The sequence below is a fragment of the Bactrocera oleae genome, chromosome 2 (assembly GCF_042242935.1).
Source record: "Bactrocera oleae isolate idBacOlea1 chromosome 2, idBacOlea1, whole genome shotgun sequence".
NCBI classification, from domain to species: Eukaryota; Metazoa; Arthropoda; class Insecta; order Diptera; family Tephritidae; genus Bactrocera; species Bactrocera oleae.
The window spans coordinates 81385210-81406246 of record NC_091536.1 but is presented as its reverse complement, the minus strand read 5'-3'; the positions used below and the strand labels follow the sequence as shown (position 1 = coordinate 81406246).

The window sequence follows — 21037 nt, the reverse complement described above, 5'->3', positions numbered from 1 at the left end:
TTAAATGACGACAAGTATTTGAATTTCAGTGTTTTAAGCGTTAATACGATGAAGAATTTAAGCTCTTATTGGGAAGGTTGTCATCTAGGTAGAACCGACTGTCATGTGAATGAAACGAAAAAAGAGAAGTTTTATATACAAACATTAACTACTCTTATCTAATCTTAGAGTGTTTCTGTGGTAGGGTTTTGAGCAATCAGAAATTTTGAGGGCCACACTTGTCTCTTTAATGCTATTCGCATATCACTTTTTCGATTTTATAACTGTTGTTAGGAGATGGTTTTACTACCATTCAAGGCCCTTACTGAAATTTATTAAAATCTTTTCGTTGGCAATAGAGTAGACTCAACATTGGAAACCTTGATAATTTTTGGAACATCGAACGAGATGGTACTAACTTAAAATAATTTGAATGGATCAGTCCGGCACAAAGTTGTTCAGTTCACTGATATTTGTATACTAATTGACCAAGATACTTCGTTAATTGTTTCCTTGCATATCGTTTAATAAAAAATGAAAACCAAAAATATATTTGGTAGTTATTTATTTTGCATTACATAAATTTAGAGTCATAGTAAATAATTTGATTTCCAAAATTGTTATTTTTTAAGGTTTTATAGTTACGATACATCGAAATGTTTTTATTTGTATATTTTCACATTGCTTAAAAATATATAGTTTGTAGCATATTTGCTTAATTTTAACAACCAATTCTGAATTTTTTCGCTGTAGTCAAAACGAATTGCGCCACATTTTGTACCGATATTTTTATATATATATGATATAGTTAAATATGTATGTATGTAAGTATACACACATATATATATATTTAATACAATGAAGGTTTGAGCATTGGAATGTTTATTGCATTTATTATAAAATATACATTTAACAATTACATTCATAGAGTTCTTTGAGCAATTACGAAATTATTGGCTATGCTGAACAATATAGTTTTATATTCCTTTGTGCTGTTTGGTATTTGTGTTGTATTCATTAATTTTCTTATAAAAATACTCGATTCATATTTGTACATGAAACATTGTATGCGTTGTAAAGAAATTTTATTTTTAATTTATTACTGTTATAATGTATATATATATATATATATTCATTTTTATAAAAACTTCTATTTTACATTTATTTAAGTTCTGCAGTCGAAAATAATTTTCTTTATAAACTATGCATTAATTGTATGTAAAGCGTTTCAATGCTTGGTGATGCATTTGAAAATGTTGAAAAAAAATCTAAAATAAAATCAGTTAATTAAAACGACGATGACTAGCAAACTGGTAAATGAACAGTTAAAATACTAATGAATTTAAAATTCGTCTTCAAGCAAATAAGCAACTTATCGAAGGGTTTTGAATTTTGAAGTATAAAACGTTTTTTTTTTTTTTTTGTTGGAATGGCGATACGCATTTTAAAACGTTCGGTTGCACCGAAGCAATAATACTCTTCACAAATAAAAAGGTTTCCATATAAGAACTTAATTTTCATTGGTCAGTTTGAATATATGCTATAGTGTATTTATGCTATAATAATCCGATCTGTACAATTTGCTCGGAAGTTGTAGCGCTGCATTGAACAATAAAACATGCCAAAGTTCGTGAAAATATCTTGTCAAATAAAAAAGTTTTCTATACAAGATCTTGAATTTGATCGTTCAGTTTGTAAGGCAGCTATATGCTATAGTGGTTCCGACCAATATCATCTTTTTTTAAAGAGAAAAGAACGTATGCAAAATATCAGATCGATATCTTAAAAATTGAGAGACTAAATCACGTATATAGAGACAGACAGACGAACTTGGCTTAATCGACTCAGCTCGTCACGCTGGTCATTTATATATATTTTATAGGGTGTCCGACGTTTCACTATGGGTGTTACAAACTTCGTGACGAACTTAATACTCCCTGTTCGGGGCAAAATTCATATTTTAAATAATATTTCAGAGCAGCTTTTCATGCATGGGCTCCGAATTAATGGTCAATTGGTTGGAGAAATATCTCGAAAATAAGAAGCTTGACTTAATAACAAAATTTCAAAATGAAAAAAAAATTAAAAATGTTCTGATTTTTCTATATATCCTACAATTTGCAAATAAACTAAATTTGATGGCTAGCTGAACTAGCTGAACTTCTTGCAAAGATTTAGTTTTCAAAAATTTATTTAGAAACTTCTACGAACTATATTGACGTTCGGGGTACATACTGGCATACTCAAATATGGATACTAATTGTAAAATAAAACATAAAATTTAAAGTTAAAATATATACATAATAATAAAGCCTTACTGTAGTTATAATTTTTTACGCAATTTGATCCAAAATCTTCGAAAGTGGGAGCGAAATTGAATATATTCCTTCTTATTGGGATTTTAGAATATATTTTGTATTACTTAGCTGGACCTGCAAATTTTTAAAGTGTGCAAATGGTTGACGGAAAAGTTAGAAGAAGTTAAAAACCTAAAAAAAAAGTGATTACAATTTTTGATTAATTACAGTTTGTATACAAAAACAAAAACAAAATTAACAGTTATTTCAGTTATCTCATTGCATTCATTCTAAGTTGTGTCCTTTATTCCACAACGTAAATAAGCGCTTACAAGCAAAAGCGTGTAATTAATTTAAGATGTCAGTTCGCTTCTGCTTTCTAGGAATATTATTTTTGGAGCGGGAGAGATTCCGTGTGGTGAAATTTTCATTTTTCTCCGTGAAACAATGGCGTACATACTTTGTGAAACCTTACAAAACTGACATTAGATGATATTTTATACATACATACAAACATATATATATATATATATAATATATATATGTATAGGCATAAAAAGCAACAACTATACATACAAGCATACATATATTATGTATATGACACCTAAACATGATAATTATTTTCATAGTATATTTTTACGTATTGTATTGTACCAATTCATGAAAAACAACTTTACAATCAATAAACACCCACAAGCACACACGCTAGAGGTGCAAAACTGGGGTGTTCGGCTTTTTTTTATATGGACGGCTTAACACTATTTGGTGGCAATTACAAATTACTTGCCTTCTATTCAAAAAAAATAATAATAATAATATGCGTTAAAAACCTAAAAATTAAATCTTCAAAATTTTAGTTTCTTAAATTTCTGTATTATTTAAATGTTTAAATGTTTGGAAATCTATTCCTTTGCTAAAACATATAATGCGAGTTCTCGCACACGCACATGCATATATATTATTACATTCTTACATATATATATATATTTGGTGCTTCAATGGCGTTTTTTGCAGCTATGGCTATGGCTACCTTTTATGGACTACAACTACTACTACTACCACTATAAGGATGCCAACAAGCAAAGATACTCGGCAAACTTTGCCTGCAGCACGCCAACATCGTTACATTGAATACTGCTGGGTGTCGTTCGGTGTACGCTCTGCAGTTCTACCACGGCACTTACTCATTCGTGTTTTAGACGCTTCGCCGGATTGCCGACAGAGGAAGTAGTGTTGATGTTCACTGAGTTATGTTGTTGTTGCTGCTGCTGCTGTTCATGGCTCTCGCTGATAAACTCCAACTGGTAGTCAAACTCAAAGTCAATATCCTTGTGCTGCAATGCGGTGTGGAGAGCGAAACGATTTAGTAAGTCAACCTAATGATGGGATGGTTATGCTAATTTTATTTGACTTACCATGCGATCGCAGATAACCGCAATTGCGGTCTTTTGTTGAGCCTCAGCTATTTTGTGTTCGACCAGATAAAACATATACTCATCGTAGAGTAAACGTATCAAATGAAAACTACCGAAACTGGAAGCGGATCGTAGTGTCAGGTCACGTATAACCATGGAGCTGTAAAAGCTCCACTTGAGTAGGAATTGGCGTGCGGCCTTGGCGTAGCTGGGTTTGCCACGATATTCCTGTAAGGCAGAATCAACGACCAGCTGCAGCCAAGAGGCCCATTGTTCCAAAGAGCTTTGTTGCTGCAATGCCGACTTGAAATCATTCTCCAAACGTTGCACTACTGCCGGCTCACACTGGCATACCCAAGCTGCTTGTTCCTGAGTAAATATGTATTAAATTTGTTTATTAGTATTCAAAAGTCATAGTATGTACGGTGTTCATATGAACATTAGATGTGTCGAAAGCATTTAATAATATAATATAAAGAGAATAACAAGAAAAAAAAGTTAACTTCGATTTCACCGAAGCTATATAGGTGCATTTCTTATTGCGAATACACCTATAACTAGATCTGAAAACCTAGCCGGCTAACGGTTTGCTAATTCTTTCTAGCCACAATGTTTGATATAAACAATCGACAAAAATTCTTTTATGAAGAACTTTATCTTGATTTTTGTCGGTCAGTATGGATGGTAGTTACATACATATATGCTATAGTGGTACGATCGGATTTTCAGAGGTTGCAGCATTGCCTTCAACAATAATCCATGCCAAATTTCGTGAAGATAACTTGGCAAATAAAAAAAGTTTTCCATACAAGGACTTGATTTTGATCGGACAGTTTGTATGACAGCTATTTCTTATAGTGGTCCGTTATCGGCTGTTCTGACCAATCAGCAACTTCCTAGAGAGAAGAAGGACTAGTGCAATACAGACAGGTATTGCTAAATCTACTCAGCTCGTCGTGCTGATCATTTGCACAAACCATCTGATCATATTTGACACGATCTGGTCTTTTTAAACTGCGCGCACATTTTGTTCCCAGATCGGTACAACCTATTTTTATGTTCCTGTTAAATTTGATCATTATATGGCAATTAGTGTGCGCTTGACAGCTGTTTGTCTGGCGATAATGACATGAGTTCGTTGAAAGTCATTCGCTGAAGGCTCTGAAGGTACAGCCGAGGCTTAGAACAAATGTGTGGAAAATTAGATGAAGCGTTGGCATGCTTGGATTAACTTAAAAGGCGCCTATTTTGAAGGCGATAATAAGACTAAAATGCTTGAAAATGTTTTTTTTCCAATCCGGATCAAATTTTAACAAACATCCTGTTCAGGGTATAAATAAAGGTTTTATTCACTATTGATGTTTGGTCTCTGGTAATTAACTTGCAGTGCCTAAACCGCTTAACCAAATTTTAATATTATATTTTAAACAGGTGGCTTCAATATGATCACTTTTTGACGATTTTGATTAAATTTTAAACTTAAGAAACGTGGCAACCCTGATGAAAAAAATTATTTTAACTGCAAACTTTCTTTAAACTCGTTATTATCCAAACAATTTCGCAAGGCTTCATTATTTTAATTTTTGGGCACACAACTTTCGAACTCTACACCGATCAATAAAACTCAATCGATATATTCGTTTTTTCAAACACCATGCTCTCATGTTCGTTCAATTTCGAAACGAATAAGAAAAAAATGAACATTCTACTAACTTGAACATTATGGAAGTCCACACGATTTAAGTCGTTCAGCATTTGTGTTATTTGCGAACTATTCTGGAGTACGGCACGCGCTGCTTGCGCCAAATGATTGAGCGAGGTGTAGCGTCGCAGAGTTTGACAAAATGCCGACACCGCTGCCGATTTGATTTGTACCAAGCGATCGGGCACGCCGACCATGGATTCGCACAACCAAAGTTCCAGATTTTTAGCGAAATTACGAATGGCTTGTGTAAGAGCATTCGGTATGGAGCGTAGAACATCGGGAATGATAACATCGACCATATTTTGGTAAAATTGATAGTCAACCTAATGAAGAAAAATATTGCATATTAATTTTGCACGGCGCAATTTGAAAAATCGAAATAAAAACACCACCTCACCTCTTTGATAAACTTTTGTACTTCTGCGCAATGGCATAGCAGATATAGTTTCGTCTTGCTCAGATATTTCTCCTCTTCGCATTCTTCTAAATTGTTGTTGTCGTTGGCACGCCAAAAGTCACGCCACAAATATTCAATGGTACTGAACTCCAGATTCAGCACAGCATCCAAAAAAGACTCGCAGTGCTCGCGGTACATGGCGCGAAAAGTCTCCACATCCTCATGCGAGAGCTCACTATTGTAGGTGTGATCCAATTCGATGGCGGGAAATGACGGAATCGCGCCAGCGCCATCGCCCAAATACTGTCAAAAAAAAAAAATAAAGAAGAAAAATTAATATGCAAAACACGCATTCATAATCAAATCGATAATTGTCAGCACAATTTTATAATTGCATAACAAATTACCTGTGCACAAGTTTCGTAGGATTCTGGCTTGAAGCTCAACTTCTTCAAATTGCGATTGCCATTATTCGGCATATTGCCACTGCCGCTGCCGCCGCCAACTCCACTAGTTGACACTGCACCGCCGCTGGCCGTGGAATGCCCAATGCCGGTCGACACACCATTGCCGGAATGTGTTGAATATGTCGGCTTTTCGTCCATCATGTGATTTAGTAGCGAGTCCGGTTTGATGCGTATGCCATAGTAGTGATATTTGGAATTGCCGCGTGTGCCCAAGCGACGTGTACGCAAGCCAGAGAACACCGAACGAATTAGTTTGCCGAAACTGGCGGCATTCACCGGCTCCAATTTGTTCTCATTGCAGTGCTGTATGTAGTGGTTGTACAGCGTGGAACGAGGTAGACTGACGCCATCGGCCGTCTCGTAGTTGCGTGACAACCACTTGATCTGCAGCAGCAGTCACCACCGAGCGCAGCATGCAAAGTAACAGTACGGGCGAGAAAGAGAAGAAATACACATGTGATTGGAATTTATGCGCTGCTACTCGGGAAAAAAAAATTGCAAATGTGTGTGTGTTGCATGGGTGTGGGCGTGCACACTGAGTGCAAGGCGTGAAATGTTGTTTTATTAATGAAAAATTCCGCACACAATTTGCTCATTTTGCGCAAATATTTCACAACTTTAATCAATTTGAACGAACAAAACCTTTGAGACGGCAATAATATAACTGGACTTACCGTGGCTGAAGCTACTTTGTTGGAGGTGCCGAGGCCATTTTGTTCGCTGTCTGGCGATGCGCCTCCGCCGCCAGTGCCGATGCTACCGCCACTTACAGAGTTCGTTGTTGTGGTAGATGTGGGCGTTTGCGGTGTACTCTGCGCCTCTTGAATGTAAGCCACTTCCTAAAAGCAAACACAAATATCAATGTTACGATGGGTGCAAACTCTGCGCTGGGCTTTGTGGCTATTATTAGGTTAAAACATTTACCGTTAAACTCTGCGGCGAGTCTCGACTATGCGATTGCGACGAAGTGTTCAGCAATAATCCCTCCTCCACCGGCACCAGGTACGGCAACGAGGAAGCGTGTGTGCCGGGCGCATTCGCAACTGATGCGGTTGCGTAATTGCTGCCTGCCGCCGTGGAGTAGTAAGTTTGACCATTCGTTTGATAATCGCCAACCGGGCAAAAGGGATACGTCCTGTGTAATGGAAGTACAAATTATCTCGTTAAGCAAAATAAATTTAACAATTTCATTGCCGTGTCTTCTGCTTACATTTGGGCTTGGCTGGAATTGCCATGATACAACTCTGTATCTACATATTGCACTTGATAGTTCTGGCCAGCATCCTGCGCAGAAACTGCGGAAGTAAAATAAGTAAGACATCATTACTTTTAAAACGGAAATTGACAAAAATATTTTCACTTGTAATTGCCTTAATATTGCACTAAATCTTAATCTAAAATTATGATTATACCAAATACATAGAGCTATGACATTCATATCTTTTGTTAAACCGATAATTTTAAGTATTTTTTAAACTTTTTTTAATATGGCTTTCGACAAACCCAGAATATTGTTTATGGCTCAGAAATTTTGAGAGCAAAGTGATAGAATTTTGAGTTGGTCTAAATTACCCACAACGAGGACAATTTATAATGAAAACATATCAATTTTACATATTTTTAAATATATTTTTTTGGAATCCAAGCTTTTTACAAATGACATTTTATTTGCCGAAGCGATAAAAGATAAAAATTATAAAGCTTCAAAATCTTTTTTACTTCAATTCTTCGACTGTTAGCGTCGGCTAAATGAAGCGGTTTATAATGCTAGCACAAGAACTTTATAAATACACTCAGATGATTTTTTGTCATTGACGGTTAATTTTTCGGTCTGTTAATGTTTTTCTCTTTTTTGGAGAATATTTTTTTTTGAGTCCCATCATCCCGTTGTTTCTAGAGTTTTAAACAAATGCATACTTTTTTTTGGCTTAAAGTACACTTCAGAGTGCTAAAAACATTTTATAAATGATAGAATATTTAAAAAAAATGTTTTTCTTGACTAATCCGCTGAAGTGACGAAGAGTTCGGGTTGTCAGCTTCTACGCGTTTTTTTGTATAAACTAAACTTTCCGTAACGGTGACGATAGTACTCTGAGACTATCACATTTATGCATTTGAAATTTGAACTGTAGCTTCCCTGTAACACTACATGATTGCTACTTTTTATACCCTGAACAGCGCATATTAAGTTTACCACGAAGTTTGTAACAGCCAGAAGTCAACAACTCTATAAAATATATACATAAATGATCAGCATGATGAGCTGAGTTGATTTAGCCATGTCCGTCTGTGCGTCTGTACATATAGAAACTAGTCCCTCAGTTTTAAGCTATCGGTCTGAAATTTTGCATATGCCCTTTGCTCACTAAGAAGCTGCTCATTTGTCGGAAGGGCCGATACCGGTCCACTATAGCATATAGCTGCCATACAAACTGAACGATCGGAGTGAAGTGCTTGCAGAGAAAACTTTTTTATTTGACGAGGTATCTTTACGAAATTAGATCGCAATCAAGTTCTGGTAAAGAACCTTTGTATTTGTGAAGGGTATTATAGATTCGGTGCAACCGAAGTTAACGGGTTTTCTTGTTTTATAAACTATTTACTGCTAATTTTTTCGGTAAAAAATTAAACTTTTTTTGAAATATAAAATCCGCTGTTTTATGAAAAACTGAAGATCTGGTTTATTTATTTTGCTTCAGGTAGCATGAGTACCTACAACCACCATTTCTCGATTCATATTTCGTTACTTTCAAAATAAAATGACAAAGTTAGGTTATATTTGAGTGCCTATCTAAATATGTATATATATTTTTATGATATAAAGCGAGAATTGTACATATAATATAAAAAAAAAAACCATTTTATTCTGAAATAATTAAAAAACAAGTTTTAGACAAAAACTAGATATACGCAAAATGTGTGAAGATAATTGCTTTGTAATGACAAGACATTGATGACAAGCGATTATCGAAATTTCGAGCCAATACTGGATAAACTTTACGAATATTGCTCTTACGTTCGAGCAAAATGTGTGCATGGTTTACAGTCAATGTAAGAGCTTAGCGCGTCAAAATTAGAAGCTCAACGTGTCTTTAAATTCAAATTTATTTGCTAAATTGAATGCAAGTTGAACGCGAATAAGTAAATATAATAATTTTTAATTTATGGTTGATGACTTTAAAACTTCTTTCCCCGAGTTTTATGGATTTTGGCACTACGACACTCTCGTAGCAAATGAGCTCTCTGCAATGCAATAATGAAAAATTTTGTATTGATTAAAGAAGGTCCTGTATTACAGGTTGGTTGTAAAGTTTCTGCGCTCGAAATGAAAATATACTGTTTTCGGTACGAAATATTTTTAATCATACAACATAATCTTCCTTAACTTTGATACACCTCTTCCAATGATCCTCCAATAATTTTATGCCATCCTTATAATTGCTTCCGAAGCTCTTTAAAATACCCGTCTACGGCTGTATTAGCTTCTTCATGCGACGAAAAACGCTTTCCACGAAGGAATTGTTTCAGGTTTCTGAAAAGGTAGTAGTGGCTGGGAGCCAAATCTGGTGAATACGGTAGATGCTCAAGCAATTCGTACTTTAATGCGTTGAATTTTGTCCTTGTCAAAACACCTTTGTGAGCAGTTGCATTGTCTTGATGAAAAATGATTTTTTTTTGTGCTGCAAACCATCTCTTTTCTCACGAATTTTTCCATCCAGCTCATCCAAAAGGCTGCAATATTATTTAGAGTTGATTGTTTTACTTTTCTGTAGATAATCAATCAACAAAATTCTTTTAGCATCCCAAAAAACTAAAGCATAACCTTTCTTGCGTTTGCATAACCTGAACGTTGTGACTTTACCTGCTTTGGAGCTGTACAACCAGCTTTAGTCCACTGTAAACATTCTTGTTTCAATTTAAGATCATAGTTATAGATCCAAATCTCATCCATAGTTATAAAACGACGCACGAAATCGGTTTTATTCTGCTTAAAACGCTCCAAATTATGCTGAGAAAATTTGTTTTCGATCCAGTTTTTGTGGAATTGTTAACGTGTGCGGCACAAACTTTCCAAGCAGTTTTTCTTATGTAATTCTCCATGTAAAATATCACGAACTCGTTCGTCTGAGATTCGTATGGCATTATCAATTTCACACTTAGTCAAACTTGAATCTTCACTAACAATATTATGAACTCGCTCAATGATTTCTGTAGTTGTTGCAGGTTTTGATCGTCTTTCGCGTAAATCGTCTTCAAGGCTAATACGACCACGTTTGAATTCACCAACCCAAAATTCAACGGTGAGGACTTCTAATACACTTCTAACAATTGTTCATTCCTTTGCTTTTAAACCTTTCAAAACAAAGAATCTAATCACTGCGCGATATTTAATTTTTTCCATAATAAAAAACACGTCAACTTTAAATTACTTGTAAACAAAGAATTAATTGACAGAATGACTTGTAACTTTGCATGTGTTCTCACGACAGATGTACCAACTTGAGAAAAAAAATTGGAGCTAGTAGTGGTATTTCTTGGTGAGAGCAGAAACTTTACAACCAACCTGTATTTCGTTTCGTCAAACATTTCAATTGATTTCGGTTTTGTTCTCCTAATGACCTTATTGATTTGTTTTTAATTTCGCATTCTAGTTTGACCGTCAAACTGGAAGTGGTTAGGTAAAATATTGTGTTAAAATTTTCCTTTTCTCAAAGTGAAAATTAATAATTTTTAACATTTTTCTAACGTTCTATATTTTAGATTTATATTATGCAGAATACAGAATTTTAAACAATTACATAAAAATATTCAATCTTGTGAGATTGCTGCCATTTACCATATAAAGTACACATTAACTGCATTTTTTTGAGAGTATTTCCCATTTACAAATTAATTATATGATTTGAATTTGAAAAGCCCTGTAAAAAATTAAAGACCAGACCCGTCTTCCAGTGTTTTATACTGTGAGACCCCCAAATGTTTGAAGCGTTGCGTTGCAAGTGCGGGACAAGTGCACAAAAGATGCTCCATTGTTTCTCTGGTGCCTTGCTCTTGACATTTCCTGCAGTCATTTCGATCTTTCAGCCCCATTCTGCAGGCGTATGCCGCAAACAGACTGTGACCAGTGAGTATTCCCATCATGTTTCTACAATCTCTTCTAAAAAGAGTTAGTAGAAACTTTGTGTATTTTTGATCCACTGCTTTGCACTTCAATTACACTTGATAAGGAAAATTTACCCAAACTTGATATAATTATGCGATTCTGCTCAGAAAGTTTCGGTTCATAATTTTTTTTTGTTTATTTCTTAAAGGGACACACGTAGTGTAAAACTTTGCAAAAATATTTTGTATATTTCAATAGTCCATTATAACTAGCATACCAAACCGATCGCTTTGATTTTTTCTTCGTACAAAGACTTTCTAGTTTTTCGAAAAGTGTAATTTTGGCAGACCAAACAATTCGAAATTTTTTCCATTGCCTTGCTATTTTGTTTAATTAAATTTTTTTGTAGTTGGCAATACCTTGCATATTAATAATATTTTTGTTATTTTCAACCACGGTGAAAGCCTCAATCACTGCAGCAGTGAAAGGCTTTTTTTTTTTTTAAGAAATTTGGGAAATAGCGAATAACTCGCTATTTTTATACACTGAACAGGGTATATTACGTTTGCCACGATGTTTGTAACACCCAAAAGGAAACGTTAGAGAGAAAGTATATACATATGTATATATAAATGATCAGCGTGACAAGCTGAGTCGATTTAGCCATCTCCATCCATCTGTATGACTATATATATGCGAATTAGTCCCTCAGTTGATGAAATATAGCTCTGAAATTTGCACTTGTTGGTAAGGAATTTTTTTTAATTTGACGAGATATTTTCACGAAATTTTGCATGAGTTATTGTCCAAGGCAACAGTGCAGTCTCCTAAGAAATTGTTCAGATCGAATCCTACTATAGCATATGGCTGCCATACAAACTGATCGAAGTTTTTGTAAGGAATCTTTTGTATTTGGGAAGAGTGTTATAGCTTAACAGTTTTTCTTGTTTCCTTTTTTTTAATTTTTTGTGTATAATCAATAGGCAGTTCTACAAAACAAAAAAGCTCTGGATATGTTAGCAAATTTTGATGTTTTCCGCTGTCAGGATCCTTACCGAAAATATGCGAAAAATTGTGCGGAAAATTTTAAGGTTTTACTAAAGATAAAACTAAAATTACAGTCTACAAAATATCATGTTTTATTCAATGAAAACCTCGTTAAAGTAAGTTTCATGGACTACTCTGAAACCATGATGAAATACCCAGATATCGGTACAGTTTACCAATGGATGTGAACAATAGGGTGAAAAATCTACAGACAAGTTTTTTTCAAAATGTGATTTAATATGTGATTAAGTTAGGAATGATAAAGCAATTTGTCGAAGTGTTGGACATATAGTTGTGTGTGTATAGTGATATAGTTGTAGTGACCTTTGTAGAAAATTCTAAAAACTTAGCATGGAAAAGATTAAAGGTGAAATATTTAATACAGTAATTACTGAAATATACAGATTTTATCAAAGTTATTATATCTGTTCTGGAAAGTGAATCGTGGAAAAGCTTTGTGTTGACAGTCGAAAGGTAACCATTAAGTACCAACAGAACGGACATTAAGTACCAACTTATAAAGAAATTGTGCAAAAATCTGTCAGACTTTAGGTGCGAATTTGAGTATCAAGTTAGACTATCTCCGCAATAAGCTGGATATATTTTCAGATAATTTTGGAAATTGTAGTGAGGAACATAGAGAGAGCAGTTCAACTAGAATCTAAAAGTGTTGGAAGAAAGGTATCAATGTTGATGGGATCGGCACATGATGGCAGATTACTGTAAGTTCTTAGAAAAAGTTTGTCAATTGGAAAATTATAAAAGAAAAGCTGATAAAAGGCGATTTACTACAATATAAAATACTGCGACGCATTCTTATTTTTTCAAAAGCAAACTGACATTATAAATATACATTTTATTTTGTTTCATGTTTTAGGAATTTTTTAATGTAAAATGAAAATAAAGATTTAAAAATAAGCGAGGGCAAATCTTACAAAACCATTGATAATTTCGTGAGCACAAATCAAAATCGATCTTACTTGTATATCTAGGGCAACAAAACTACTGTAGACCAGTGTTATGTATTAAATAAATTTTCACAATTTTAAAACATTTTATGCAGTAACAAAATATAAAAAGATTAGCATATATAATATTATCATGGAAGACGTTCGAAGGTATCACCGAGATTATCGGTATTGCAACAGCGAGCTCATCGCTGTGTGTTCGCAGTCTCAACAATGTGTTAATTTTTCAACAAGTTTTTATTCAAGAATAAAGCGTGTTCATGCAGACTAATCATAGATTCATGCGGTTAACATTACGTCATAAAATTATGAGCAAGATACCATCAAACATAAAAATATTGCGTTATATATTAAATAATATTGATTCACATATTTAACAATAATTTCAATAACGTATGATGCTATCTAACAGCAATACGAAAACTTTTTTGAGTCTTCAAAGTGAAACTAAAATTTCCCTTCAGTCATAATCTTTACATTTTGTCTTTGAAAGGTTTGCGACGAAGAAAGGGAACAACAACAAACAAAAAGGCTTTTTCGAGAACCTCGAGAAAACCTGTTGGTACATATGGCATTCCTATAAAATTGAATTTTTTAGGTTCACTCAATAATCTTCCCTTTTTACATATGCGCTATACATATTTTAAAATGCACTTTTTAGTGTTGAATGCATATATTTACCACCGCAATACGAGAGATTGTTATGGCGCCGGTACATGCTAGATGATGTCGAGGACAGTGAAGAGGCCGACGATGAAGAAAATGATGAAGAGTTGGCGGAAAAGCTGGAAGCTGTAGCTACGAAAGTCTGATGGTGATGGTGGTGATGATGGTGATGGTGATGCAGATGTTGTGGTATTTGCGATTGCTGTTGTTGCAGGTGATATTGTGGTGTAAATTGTTGCGGTTGCTGTGCTGGAGGTTGCAAGATTTGTTGATGACAACTGTTGTGCAGGTGATGAACTTTGCAGCGACACTTGTCCAAAATCGGATAATTCGGGGAGGTATTCAAATATTGCAAGTGACGCTGTGAATGATCCAAAGATAGTTTCGAATGCATTCGTCACGTTTTTTACTTCACTAGTACACCAACGCACTCTTGTCGAAAACAGAGCGGTTAAGTCACAAAACAGTCGAACGAAATAATGATATTTTGTGCGATTTCAATGAAATATGGTTAAAGGACGTAGCAGATAGTTTAATTGACAATGTGTCTATCGATGCCGCTTGAAGTAGAATAAATCCAAAAAAAAAAATACATTCGTTTTACTCACTTTTACAGCAAGTTTGCCCATATACAGGCATAAAAAGTTCAGTTAAACACAACAAATCACTGGTTCAATGACAACAATAGAGAGTTTAGATGTAACGTAGACAAGAGCGGCATCACTAATAGTTACGACCGAAATTGATATCAGCTCCTAAAGCGAAAAATACCAATTACGAAACTAGGAAACCGGAACATAACAACATATAGAACGTTCAATTGATACGTGAATTGAGCGCTGAGGGCGGCACGATGCAACGTCCCCACTTACCGACCGAGAGAGTCGACAATTTCGAGTGATAGTGACAGTGACACTGACAGCTGCACTGTGCTTGCGATAAGAAATCGTCCGAGCGACTGACCGACGCGACCTCAATCAAACGATCCACGTTTCGACCGACCGACCGAACGTACGACTAATACAACTAAAACGAACCGAACACAGCCAAAAACACTCCCGACATTTACTGCTAGGTGAGACGATATTGAACAGGTTGGCGCTGGCGATGGCGCTGGCAATGGTGTTGGTGTCGATGTCAATGTCGACAAGATGCGGCAGATTCGAGTGTCTAATAGAAAGTGAAAGTTTTACACTGCCCTGAGCGTCCACTTTCGATGCTAACGGGCGCATCAATTTACAAAACATAAATGTGTCGATCGAAGAGTGAAGTGAGTCACTGCGAATATGGAATGCGCTGTTTATGGCGGAAATGCTTTGCCCCTTTCCATGTGGCAGTGTGCAGAAGCCGTTGCTGGTATCTACTATACATAAATATACTTGTACATATGTATGTATGTGCGATGCTCACTTGCGCCTAGCAACCTGGGAGATGCGCGCAAATAATGTACACAACAACGACGATGATGAACGGTAGAATTACAACTGAAACCAAACTCAAATGTTATCCTAGCAATAAGCCTCCAACATTAATGATGGCAAAGTCACGGCGGTAGTGACGACGACGGCGACGGCGACTACCGAGACGCTAGCAACGGGTTTTCAGTGAGGGTGAAGCGGTTGTACGACGGTTTAGCTGCGTGGTGGTGGCGCTTTTACCGTCAGCGACGTCGAAAGTCGGTATGCGTTATGATTTCAGTCATACACACCACCGCACTGGCAAGTTTAGCTCGCATCATTGCCAACACCGCAACCACCACCATCCAATAATGTCATCTTCTTTTCATATTTTATTAAAAGCAGTAGTCGGGATATTGTTTGTGCCACCAATCCGTTGTAAGATGTCCATTATACAGCCTGCGCACTTATACTACGCCCTATAGCGGTCTATTTTTATGGAAAAAACTCTCTCGTTTGTAATACAAATTGGCTGCTGATGTCCTCGTCAAATTATGTTACGTATACGCACTGGTCCACAGCAGAGCACACGGGCGTTTCGCGTGTATAGTTTCTTGCCTACACCAACGCCATGCACAACAAAACAACAAAGCATAAAAACAGCTTCATTGGTATAAATATAAATATAAATAAAAACAGAAATTTTTCATAATTTGCTGTTGTTGTTGTTGTTTTGCAGCATTTTGCCTTGTGAGTAAATAAAAACAGAAATTATTCATAATTTGCTGCTGTTGTTGTTGTTTTGCAGCATTTTGCCTTGTGAGTTCTTTGCACGGCGCTGACGCAGCTAATTCAGGGATAATCATGACAGCAGCGAATGCAGCAGATTTATTAGCAGCGCAGCTGTGGCGCCAACATTTACGGCAATCCGTCAATCCACAGAGGTTACTTGGAGCCGTAAATTGCCATCCTCCGATATCACCACCATATTGCTTGCCCAACCACTGTTCGCCCGCGCTTTGGATGGGAGCGTGTTGCTGTCAACCAAAACTACCAAATAATCAACCAATCCGACGCGACGGTTATGCGCATCATGGCAAGCACCTCCCTCTGCATACATTGCATGCTGCATACACACATACACTCTGGCTATTACGCATACAGCATCTGTGGCACGTTGCTGGGTGGTGAATCTCTGGCGTATGTCGATCTCTTTTCTTTTTCACTCTGCCGCTTGTTGCGCGTTGTTGTCAGCGCAACGTCAGTTGAGTGGCGTTTCAACCCCGATTTATGAATGTGCAAATGTGTGCTTACATTTATATTTCCGGGCAGAGCGATGGCGCCCGACGGCTGGTGGCTCTGGCTTGACGTTTCAGCCAACCGTAAAGCCTGAAAGCGCCACTAAATAATAAGTGGCATAATGCCAAATGTGCCGAATTATGAATTTTCCCAAGGCGAATGTGTGTGTGTGGGAGGTACTTTCACAAAAACCTACATACATATATGCATGTGTATTTTACTGTAAATTTGTGCACAAAATGTGTGTCTTCTATATCCATGAGCGCATTTACGTATCGCCTGTAAGTTTTTGTTTGTTTGTTTGTTTTAAATAAAATTCACTTTTAATTTCTCATTATACAAATTTGTTTTCCTTTTTGATTCCATTCACTCGGAAGAGTATATATGTATATGTGTTAGACACATTTATCCATATACATACATATGTATGTAAGGAAGTAAATATTCGCTTGTATGCACACTGCACCAAACATTCTCTGTTGGTTTGCGGTGCTTATGTGGTCACCTATGTTGTGGTTGAAAGCGAACTTTAAAAGGAAATACGGCTTTCACCTTAAATTAATTAGAATAATCCGTGCGGAATTATTTTTACATAAATTTAGAAAAACAATATTTTCTAACAATTAGCAATTTATGAGAAAAAAACAACATTTCAATGACAGCATTTCAGGTTTAGTTGACACTCGCAAATGATTGGGTTACATGGCTCTGAAACACTTTTCTTGTAGTAGAATATGATGTAGTATTACTTTTGGTATGTCATTAAGGGACGCCACTTTATAATATAGGGCTATAAAGTGCTGTCCCTTGATCATAGGGCCAATGGAAAATGATCTGAATCATTTACAAAAAAATTCTTTCTCATTTTTTTGTACTAACTGTGTGCAATTTGCTTGAATGCTTTACAGACCTGCATACACGGGTATACATAGTACAGACAATTGCTTTGATTGTTTTGTGGGTATTGGACCAAACCAATTTTGAGTCACAAGTAAAACTGTAATTTCATGATGTGAAGCTGAGATTTTCTGAAAGGACTGCCACGATGTAATAAGCTTTTCACTTTGTTTAGCGAATTCGAAGAAACTGATGTGGTATTTTTATATAAAATGGTACGTGAACACTGATTGCTGAGCTCGAAATTGAAAAATTCCTTATAGACCACCTAATGTATCGATTTCGCAAAAATAATATTCGTTTTTTAGTTTTTAGGGATTTACACTTGGATTCGAATTTTGATCTGTTCTAATAATATTTTCCAACAATTATTACTAAAAATTTGCAGTTAATAACGAGATATTTGCCAAGTTTATATCTGGTATGTATAAGGCTGGAAAGTTCAGGTTACCACAGTTGGCACTACCAACAGATCTACTGTAGCACCTTTACCATCTGATCGAATTCTTAACCTTAACTTTTTAACTCTAATTTAAAGATATACGAGTAGGAATGCTGACACGTTCGTTCCTATAAAAAGCTATGTTCTTTAGTTATAACTAACTGGGAAAGTACACTCAAAATTAAATTTGACTCGGATTGGTGTATCCGATCGAGTCGATAGTTTTTTTTTTTCTAGACTCGTACAACCTTTTTTTATGTTCGTGATATCGTGATCTCCATATGTCATAGCAACGAAAAAGTTAAGGAAACAGTGCATGAAAATTGTCAGGTTGGCATCCCAAAAATAGCAGAAGATCTAAACATCTCTTTTAGATCGATTCAACCATTTCGGCTAATGTTTTGAGCATGTCAATGTTAGATTCGTATCAGAAGTGTTGCGCGCACACATATGTCCGGGTCATATTTGATCTTGAGAGTACACGAGTATAAATTTCATAGTTTGACAATTGACAATTGAATTGTCAGAATTCAATGTTGAAATATAAAATCAAATTTTAGCAAAAAACAAAAAATGACTAAGAAATTTCCAAATTTATCAAGACCTAAGCATATTTTTCCAGCGATGTTTAATATCGGGGTTTCTGTGACCGAGTTGGGCTTGTACGGACAAAAGTCTTTGCTCAAAGCAAAAAAAAAAAAAAAAATCACTAAAAACTAAAAATCTAAAAACTCTCTATTGGTGCAAAGTTCATTTCCTTTTGAAATTTTAAAAATCTGCAATCTCCAACCAAACAAGAATTGGCAGTTAATAAAAAATGTATGCAACAAAGTGATACTCCTTGTTATACAAGTATTTAAACCGAACAAGTGGTATCTTTCTCTAACTGCCGCAACAAATTGATAAGCAACTACAGCCATTGAAGTACTTTTATCGAACAATCGTTTATGAAAGCAATGACTTGACCACTCAAAGGTCGTGCTTCCATCATATTTCACTTGGCTGAGTTATTATCAAGATGTCATGGACACAAACCATATGTACATAGATATTTCTGCCACAAATCTATTTTTAAAATGCAGCAATACGCAGATAGAAGAGGGAAATAAGAGGTGAAAAAAGAGATAATTTTCTATGATTTCGTATTGTCCTGCGAATTCGAGTGAGATTTATGATATTGTTTGTATAGTAGAGGTAAGGGGTGGGTCATACAATATGAAAATATGTTTTCAAAGTACGCGAATAGAAAATTTCAGTATTTTCTATGTTATGTTGATAATAATAAATGTTTACAGGAGGGCGCACAATGTCATATCAGATGTTATCTAAATCAATTGATGTTTGGGCGAACAATTAAATGAAACCAAACATGTGTAATGCTTGATCGCTTTCACAGTAACTTAGATACATGCATAGATATCTAGGTACTATGTTATACATATACAAACATACATATATGCTGTCAGTATTAACGGTATACGAAATAGGTGAAGAACGCACGTGCTTGGCTCATTTCGCGTAAGCTCGAAGAGATTTGGCGGTGTTTATATGCATAAAACACTCATCCCATATTAAAACGAGCACAAAAGTGTAATCTGCTTTTAATAGCAGGTTTTTGCTACAATATACTTACTTTTGTGAATTCTCGTTGTGCATTACACGCAGTTAGATTAAATTTTAAGCTTTTCTGCATTAATGATTTAATGACTCGTAGCCCAATTTGATCAGCCCGAGCATATTCAGTTTGAATACTGTGACTACACCAAGCAAACCAATAATCACTAATATACAAGTAAAAGTTACATATAATATTGGCAACAATGGGTAGGGTAGTGACAGGCACAGTGTCTACACATACGAAAAATATGTGATAAAAATTCTTTCTTCAGTCAGGATATTGTGAAATGAAAATATAAGCGTATAATAATGCAAAATTGAGAAATTACACAAAAATCATCTGTTGGTGAATATTTTTTCATCTACTTCTAGAAGGGTTTTGAGTGTAGCCATACCTTAATTATAATTTTAGGTGTCACTAATACAACTTTCATAACCAGAGTCAAATTAAAATAAAACAAATAGTTAATAATTGAATATTAACAAGTAAGGAAGGGCTAAGTTCGGGTGTAACCGAACATTTTATACTCTCGCAAAGTCAAATGGTATACTCGTTTGAAATTTCTTTGCGGATTGATTGATATTTTTGGGTAGAAGGTCAACTATAGGCACTGGGGTCCACATATTTAGTACTTAGGGGCTTGAACAGTTTTGGTTCGATTTAGACAATTTTTGGTCACAAGGTGGCATACTTTAAACGTATTATTCACGCAAAGTTTTATTCCGATATAATCATTGCTTGATATGCATAGTGGAAAGTGAAAGAATCAGATGGAATTTAAAATGGTGTTATCTGGGAAGTAGGCGTGGTTGTAGTCCGATTTCCATTTTCGCACTATGACATAGAAATATGAAGAGAACGTTATGCACCGAATTTGGTTGAAATCGCACTTTTTCAGATGGGTTTCACCTAAAAGTGGGCGGTGCCACGACCACTGACTAATTTTTTAGCTTTTAGTAGTTTTTCACAGTACCGTTATATAGGAAGTGGGCGGAGTTGCCACCCGATTTCAACTATTTTCACACTGTAATGCAAAGCAATACGTTAAAATGTTGATATGGTTTGAATTGGATATGCCAAAGCTACATATCTGTATATTCCGATCCATATTTATTAAAAAGTTAAGAAAAAATTACATACAATTTTTTTCAACAAATATCCCACTGTGCTACTCCTATTTGCTGTCAACAAATCGTCTTTTATTGGACAAAGGTGAAATATTTCCGCTTTGTTTGTAGGTAAGTTTTCAGCATAATCATCCAAAGCAACAACAACAAACGAAAAACAGCGCACTGCGGGAGGTTATTAGCGAGTCGACGAAACGCTCACTCGCCACCTT

General features: G+C 35.6%; 1 protein-coding gene across 1 annotated transcript in view; it reads right to left on the bottom strand.

Moving 5' to 3' along the window:
* Positions 1-1362: 1362 nt before the first annotated feature.
* Positions 1363-21037, bottom strand: part of Rfx (regulatory transcription factor Rfx) — a 36580-nt gene continuing 16905 nt past the window's right edge. The window contains exons 5-12 of the mRNA XM_014237201.3: positions 7471-7555; positions 7185-7395; positions 6935-7099; positions 6201-6644; positions 5794-6096; positions 5405-5719; positions 3692-4060; positions 1363-3610 (exon numbers count right to left, since the gene is read on the bottom strand). Coding sequence (XP_014092676.3) covers positions 3461-3610; positions 3692-4060; positions 5405-5719; positions 5794-6096; positions 6201-6644; positions 6935-7099; positions 7185-7395; positions 7471-7555 — 2042 coding nt within the window. The 3' untranslated portion in view covers positions 1363-3460. The remainder of the gene's footprint in view (positions 3611-3691; positions 4061-5404; positions 5720-5793; positions 6097-6200; positions 6645-6934; positions 7100-7184; positions 7396-7470; positions 7556-21037) is intronic.